Source organism: Notolabrus celidotus, chromosome 23 (genome assembly GCF_009762535.1).
Source record: "Notolabrus celidotus isolate fNotCel1 chromosome 23, fNotCel1.pri, whole genome shotgun sequence".
NCBI classification, from domain to species: Eukaryota; Metazoa; Chordata; class Actinopteri; order Labriformes; family Labridae; genus Notolabrus; species Notolabrus celidotus.
The window spans coordinates 5,704,246-5,712,269 of record NC_048294.1 but is presented as its reverse complement, the minus strand read 5'-3'; the positions used below and the strand labels follow the sequence as shown (position 1 = coordinate 5,712,269).

The 8,024-nt window shown below is 38.9% G+C and overlaps 1 protein-coding gene across 1 annotated transcript; it reads right to left on the bottom strand.

Moving 5' to 3' along the window:
- Positions 1–637: 637 nt before the first annotated feature.
- On the bottom strand, positions 638–6,038 carry LOC117807498 (zinc-binding protein A33-like). Its single transcript, XM_034676815.1, has 10 exons — positions 5,750–6,038; positions 4,341–4,572; positions 3,885–4,248; positions 3,675–3,770; positions 3,345–3,578; positions 3,105–3,252; positions 2,982–3,008; positions 2,810–2,874; positions 2,412–2,528; positions 638–1,301 (listed from the first exon to the last, which is right to left on the bottom strand). Exons 1-10 carry the CDS (start codon positions 5,763–5,765, stop codon positions 900–902), a joined length of 1,701 nt encoding a protein of 566 aa, XP_034532706.1. The 5' UTR covers positions 5,766–6,038; the 3' UTR covers positions 638–899.
- Between the last annotated feature and the right edge of the window lie 1,986 nt (positions 6,039–8,024).

The following is an 8,024-nucleotide window of genomic DNA, read 5'->3' as shown; positions in this document are numbered from 1 at the left end:
ATGGCTGTCTAACATGAGTCTGGTTCTGCCTGAGGTTTCTGCCTGTTAAAAGGAAGATTTTCCTCACCACTGTAACTAGCTAAATACTGCGATGTGCAATGCTCATGATGGATTAAGGTGGGGTCAGACTGAGTCTTACCCTGTCTTGAAGTTGGGTCTCTGTTCATAATTTGACATACAGTGGTCTAGACCTCCTATGTTTGTAAAAGCGTCTTGAGATAACGTTTGTTGTGATTTGGTGCTATACAAATAAAGATTGATTGATTGATATATATGTGAGCCAAGTGTATATGTTTTGTTTGAACTGTTAAAAAACTTAATAAATATATTTCTAAAAAAAAAGAAAAAAGAATGCATGGGTGAACATTCTGCTCTGTTCTGTTTATCTAGAAATCATGATTTCATATCTAAAAAGTAAACCATGAAATATAAACTAAGTTACTACAAGCACACACTGTTAAAGAGGCATCACTATTAACTTTGGTCTGCTTTATAACCAGATTAAAGCTCCTGTCAGGGGCTTTAACATTAAATATAAAGTCAAAAGAAGATGGACTAGAATACTAGATATATTTACAAACTGATGAAAAGTCACATTTTTTTTTTTTAAACATGTAGCTTTTATTTTGTAGTTCATTCATATGTCACTCTTTCTTCAACAACATAAGCAGCACTTGGTTTTCCTTCATAGAAACATTTGGTAAAAAAAAATCCTTCATTAACAAAATATAAAAAATGGTAAGAGTAAAAAAATATTAATGTGTTTGAGTGTTGTTGTATAATAAAAACAGAAACATGATTTCCAGCCTGTTGCAGGTCAGTGATGGTTCATACTATTATAGTAAAATAAATGTGTTAAAACCTATACAGGTTCAAAATCTCTCGCTTCATATAACTCATCAAACTTCTGACTCAAGGGTGATGTGTTTCAGCTCCCTGACTTGTTCCTCAATAGGACTGATGATCAGCGAGGCGATGTTCTTCCCGTTTTCTTGCAGACAGGGGTTAAAGTAAGGATGGAGAGCCTCAGTGAAGGCACATCCGCTGTAGGTGTAAATGTGAGTCTTTGCTTCAGCGTCGTAGAAGGACACCAAGCCAGCTTCGTAGTCCAGGAACACGCCCACTTTCCTGGGTGTGTCCTGGATGTTGATGTTGACGGTAGGTCCTGTGCAGGCGCTCAAAGTGCTGCCTCCCCGGCGACAGATCGCCCAGTAACCGCTGTCAGGATTCACGACTAGAGCCCCTTTCCTCTTGATGGACTCCCTCGCCAAGCCTAGGTCCCAGTCGGTTTTATCTCCAACCTGAAACAGAGTGAGCAAAACGAAGAGTGAGACACAAGCAACAGAGAAGTGAGAGAAAACAAAAAGCTTACAGTCAGCTTGTTAACTTTGGATCGCTATTCCAGTGCAAAGTGAAATAACATTTTAACAACCATTAATTCATGATAAGAATGAGAAGTCTGCTACTGCACTAGAAATGCATTCTTAGAAAATGTTTTGTGTGACATTTGTGTCATAACTTATATTAAAAACAATAACAAAGAAAATCCTGTCAACATTTTTAAAACAGTTTTTAATCATTTTCAAAAAAAATTTTTTTTTGTAAATTCTTTAAATTGAAAAAAAAAATTTTTTTTAACTAATTTTAAAAACATTTTTGGGAAGAAGTGTAATAATCACTTTATTCAAATAAAAATAACTAAGGAAATCTTGTCCATGCTTTTAAAACGGTTATTCATTTTTTTAAATTTTTGATTTTTTTAAATGTATTTTGAAACAATTTTTTTAAAACCTATTTTTGGAAGAGACAAAAAAAAATCAGAACATTTTTTCACAGCTCTGTTTTTGCTATATTTTTACACTAGAATAAAAAAAATCATATATTTGCCCTAACAACTATCTTTAATCTTTAACTTTTCAGGCTTTTTTTTAATATATATGTATACATAATGGGAAACCAAAAGTTTGGGATTATATCACCCCTCTCACTTTTCAAAAAAAAAAAAAGAAGAAGCAAATTTTGACCCTAATGTGACGCCATACATGAACCCCAAGGAATCATTTTAGTGCAAATTTGTACAATTTTGTGTTACATGTTGTGTTTTTTGGCCACAAATATGTTAAAACTTTGCCAAATTGAGTTATTTGAAAGAAAGTCAATCACTGCTCAGAATTTAAACAATTGTTTCCACATATTTCTGACCCAAATGTGACGCCATATAGTTGTTTTCTGATTGCATTCCTTCCATTTAGATGCTACAAGTCTGCAAAGACCATGTTTCTTGGCACTAGAAGAAGCCTCAATTTTGCTCGATAACTAAAGTCTGCAGTGCTGATTGGTTGTTCATTTTTCTTTCAAGATGCTAGTGTGCAACTGTGGTGTCTTTATGGTATGAAGCAGAGCTAACGTACCTCAACTTCCCAGTAGCATCTCCCAGATGTGAAGGCTTGTTCCCCCAGAATGCAGACGCAGGAGTCGAATCTCTGTGGGCGATCTGTGACAGGTTGCCTCTTTATTTGGCAACTCACCTAAAGAAGAGAGAAATCATTGTTATCATCATCATCATCAGTGACAAATCAGTTTTAGCTTCATTATTATCTCCTTTCTGCCGATTTCTCACAGACTTTTTCACAACCACGTTCCCACCTCTATTTTAATTAAACGCGACACAGTCGGGGATATTTCCGATTAAAAATCTGTACCCATTTTAGCTCAACCTGCTTTGCCAGAGATAACACTTTCTTCACAGTCTGATATGTGACACCCCCAAAAACGTCTCCCACACTTAGATCATACAATGTGACAATACCTGCTTTCTGTCTGGAGAGACAACCAGCCAGCCTGAAGCCGTCTCAGGATCCAGAGTGATGTCGACTGTAGAAACAAAGAGGACAAACAATGAGCCAGGCGACCTAAGAGCTACAAATCAAAGTTACATTGAGTGTTAAGAGAAATGAATGGATGCATGATCCTGAACATACCTGCATATTGATGCATCTTTTCTGAGTCTGCAGAAAAAAGGAGAAGATGAAGGTTAGTGTCATTCATGCATGATGTTTGCAACTACTTCTCAAACTTGCAATATCTGCTGAAGCTTTACTGACCTTCTGAGGCGAGTCTGTTCGCAAGCTCTTGGCAAACATCCCCAAGTTTGTAGACGGCTCTGCTCATCATCCCCACGCAGTTATCTGAGTGCACTTCAACATCCGACCACTCTCTTGTAGATGGGAGTCTACCTAAAGATGTGAAGCTCTACAACAAGGGGAACACAAGGGAATCTCATGAGCACAGTTCTTTAAATGCTACCTAATGAAGAGATGTTGAAAGCTGGTCCGGTTTCTTACCTGCAGGAGGTGCAGAGGGTTCTGTGTGTGCTGCAGGTGATGCAGCTCGTTGCCCTTCGTCTTCAGATCCCAGATTTCCTGCTGTAACTGGTCGAGCAGCACCTCGGCTCTCTTCTCCACCGCCTGCTGCCTCTCGGTGACCTCCTCGACCAGCTCGGCCTGGTTTCTCTCGACGATGGTGATCAGCGCCGTGCACACCTGAGAACTCCTCTGTATCTCTTCCTCTTTTATTTTCTGGTGATCAAAGCAATACAGATTTAGTATTTACAGATACAAAATAGAAAACATAACTCTTTTTCTTCATGCTTTTGTTGAAAAATCCAAACTTACTTTGCTCAGATAGACTGAATTCTTCATTTGCTCCATTTTATGCTCTCTAGCGTGGATCATCTGCTTGATTTCAGTTTTAGTATTCCTTAAATCAGTCTGCAAAAGTCAAAAACATTAAGTTTTAATATCCAAGCCTTAAAAGCACACTAAGGGGTTAGTGTAACGAGGTTAAGAATGAGTTTAAAGACAGAAAAATAAACTCCTTTTCACCTTGGCCTTCTTGGTCGCTCTCTCCATGATGACGACATTATGCTGTCTGTGGTCCGTCGCAGTGCACTCCTCACACAGAGGCGTCTGGTCTTTCCTGCAGAACTTGGTCAGAGGTTTGTTGTGCTGCCTGCAGAGGTTGCTACTGGGGAAGGTGTCAGGGTCAGCGAGCCGGTGCCGCTGCAGCGCCGCGTCTCTCAGGTGTGGTGTGAGGTGATCTTGGCAGTAAGACATCTGGCACATGAGGCACGACTTCACTGACTTTGACTTGTGTTTGTAGCAGATGTCACAGGGAACGTCAGCATTGTAGCGCTGGTTTCGGGTATTGTTTGTGTCTTCCTCCTCATGGTTTGGCAGCGTCGCAAACCTAAGGTTTTAAAATAATCGTGTTAAATTCAGTTAAATGAAAACGTTCTGCTTTTTTGTAATCATTCTAAAGAACAAGGAGGAATCACAAACCTTTTTAATATATCAACGATCTCAGCAAATCCTCGGTTGATCCGGAGTTCCGGACGTACTCTGAATGTCTCTTTGCACAGAGGACACTCCGACTTGTTCCTAGTATCCCAATATCCTTCAATGCAGTGCAGGCAGAAGTTGTGTCCACACTGGATGGAGACAGGGTTGTTGTAGGTGTCGAGACAGATGCAGCACCTGAGTACTTCGGACGGCACGTTGGCCATGTTCCTCACTGGAAACACAAACACAATTTATCACTTTAACAGCTCGGCAAACAGATGAAAATCCACCGAAGAACATAAAAAATCCACCTAAAACACACGTTAACAGATACTCAGGATAACTCCCTCATTGCTACATAACATCGTTTTGTAATCAGTGACTAATCGCACGGAGGCAAGAATGTTGTCTGAGATTGCAACACACGAAAATCAAAGACAGACTACCACAAACAAGCAGCTCTGTAAATCATATCTGATCTTTCTCATCAAAACACTGATGATAAACATTAAACTCCACAATCACACACCAAACATGGCATCTGAAGCGACAGACAACAACCGGAGGGAAATGTTCAATCTGAAATAACTCAATCATGAAGTGAGTCGGTCATGTTGCAGCAAGTTTTACAACTTTTGACATTTTTCTCTGATAGTTTGTCTGAATGTTACATTTTAAAGATCATTCATATAATGTTTTTATGGCCTTCACAAAGAACGTCACTGACTGTCTGCGTTGACATTAAAATTCCATCATTTAAGCCAATGATTTTGCAGTTAGTGACTGCACAACATGGATTTTTGCAGCAGAATCCACTCAGAAAAAACCCAGCAACATTTTGCAGTGTCATAAATTTAACATTGTACAGACTCCTTGATATAAACTACAAAAGTACTTTGCTGTTTTGAAAAATACATCAAAAAAATCAAACAAACTTGTCTCATCTACAAATTAAAATCAATAACTAATTTTTTTTTCTAAACATTGAAATCACCTCAATTTTTTTTTTAAGTTTGTTAACACCATTTGATGTCTTTCCTGAATTATTTAAAATGATTACCCTGCAAAAATGCAAAAATACACAGTTTTATTTGACTTCCTAAAAGCCTCATTAGCCTGAAAGTCCATATAAACATCTTATTTTAAGAGACTACAACAAAGCCAAAAATGAAGACTTGGATTGCTTGTATTGAGAGATACAAACTCTGCTTATGAGGCCAGAAAAAGTACCTGTCAAGTGTCTTGAAATCAGAATAATGTCTTAATTCAAGAAACTTAAAAACACATTTACTCTTATTCTTCATTTAAAGCCGACTGTTTTGCATTATTATTTTAAGACTTCAATACAAAGCATTGAATCCATTTACAGGTTAGTTTTCCATGCAGTGGTAAAATCCATATAGTCTTACCTGTAAGGGTTGTCATGATGATAATCCTGATCCCTCTCACAGCCTTGCAGCGTTTAAATACTCCTCGACAGAGTGACGCGTCACACTACAAACAAGGTGTGACTCTGTTTACCATCTTGCTCCTCCCCCAAAGGGTGCTAATCCTTTTTTTTTCTCTTTTTTTTTTACTGGAGGTGATCTGGTATTTCTGGTCCTCGGGTATTCTGACTGCCGTCTTTGTCATTTACCACTGCAGCATCAGATGGTGAAATGTGCTGCAGGAGTGGGAAGGGCAGGGTTTGGGAAAGTTTGCTAGGGTGTGAAAAGACATACGGGAAATCAACTGACATGTCAATGCTTCTTTGTTGCCTACACCTGTTGGTAAATACCATTTGGTTAACGGGAGATTATGAATGGGGATTTTATTAGACGGGACAGAAGAAGAGAGGCTGATATGTGGGGGAGCAGAGAGTGGGGGAAGACATTAGTGATGGGAATTGCGGCTCTTTTTAGAGAGCCGGTTCTTTTGGCTCGGCTCACTACAAAGAGCCGGCTCTTTCGGCTCCCAAGTGGCTCCCAAGATTATTTCTTGTTTGAATGACTGTATTACCTAAAATAATGTTAAATTATATGTCAAATGAATTACTTATGTAAAAAACATACATTATATCAAATGTGTATCATTTAAAAGGCTTTATTTTTATTCTCAACATGGAGCAGAGTGTTACAGAAATTAAATTATAAAGTACAAAAAACAAGACTCATCACAATTAGACAAAAAGGTCCAATCTCTGATGTCTGTATATTATTTATAAACTTTGAAAAACCTTCATAAACAGCAGGTTCCCTTCACTGTCTTTATTCTTCCAACTGCACTGATTGATAAACAGTTGTAATGTCCATGACCTGGATGACTGAGAACCTTCACAGACAGATCTAATGTGCCTTTGCAGGTTTTTTGTAGAACCTAATTGATGACATTTTCATCTTACACAGTCTACACTCTGCCTTTGAACTATCTCTGCCATTGAAATGCGTCCACAGTTTGCTGCGTTTCCTGCAGTCACTCGTTATCGCATCTTTCCAGCGCTTTCTCTGTGTGTCACGCATGTTCTCCCTTTCGTCTCCCTCCTGTTGGTGTGCTCACTGTGTTGTGTGTGTCTGTAACCCCTCCCCTCCCCGTTCTGCTTAATGTAGACACGTGATTGGTCAAGACGCCACCACATGTCTTGACCAATCACGTGAGGCTTTAACAGAAAAATACAAGAATAATAAAAAAAAAAAAGGCTCCCAGTCAGGAGCCGGCTCCGGTCGTTCACTTCAAAGAGCCGGCTCTTAGAGCCGGATCATTCGCTACCGACACATCACTAGAAGACATGCAGGGTCTGGGAGTCGATCAGCGGAGGCCCGATTAACAAATGCAGAATTGATGGGGGAAAGGGGTTAATTTGTTTTTCTGATTCAATGTGTGTGACTCATTAGCAGGTAGCAGCCAACTTAAACAGCTAACCAACAGAACTTCAAAACGTCATCGAATTAGGGACCCAGCTAGCTCCAGCAGCTCTTTGCTCTCCATACAAAGGCAACATCTAAGAGTCATAAATCACACAGCTCAACAGCTGTTTTGATCGTAAAGAAAACAAGGCTGCAAAGGTTGGAATTTAATGAGTCACTGAATATGCCGATGAGACTGTGCTGTATATCACGTACACACACATATGGTATTCTGGCAAGCGGCCTGTAATTAAAAACTCAAGTTTGGAATGAAAAAGAAACCCTGACATTTAATCTGTGTTAAAAAGAGAAATGTTCAATCAGTTAGTTTTCAGATGTTTACAACTTGTTGACATGACTGGTATATGTATGAACTGTATTTTTTACATGAAGACAGAGCTGTTGCACCCTTCTGAGACCAAATTTAGGACTTTTAAAGACATTCAAAGGTCAAATCAGAGAAAAACTGATAGTTTTTACACAGTGGCGTAATCAGGTCTGGCATATGTAACTAAAAGCTTTTTTACATTCCCATCGAGTGATGTCATGTCTGAACAGTCATTTCTCATGATCGTAATTACTGTAACCGTAATTGCTGCCGTAGTCGTAATCAAAACCACAATTATTATAACAGTAACTGGAATAATGTTCCTGTTTTTCCCTTCATGAAGTGTCATTTCCATGATCTCCCACTGCTCTACTTTCGTCAGCTTCTGGAATCTGTTTACGATTTTTGAGAGAAAAAATGTGTGGTTTGTCACGAATAAGCAAATCCACAAAAATGGTAAATGGACTGTACCTG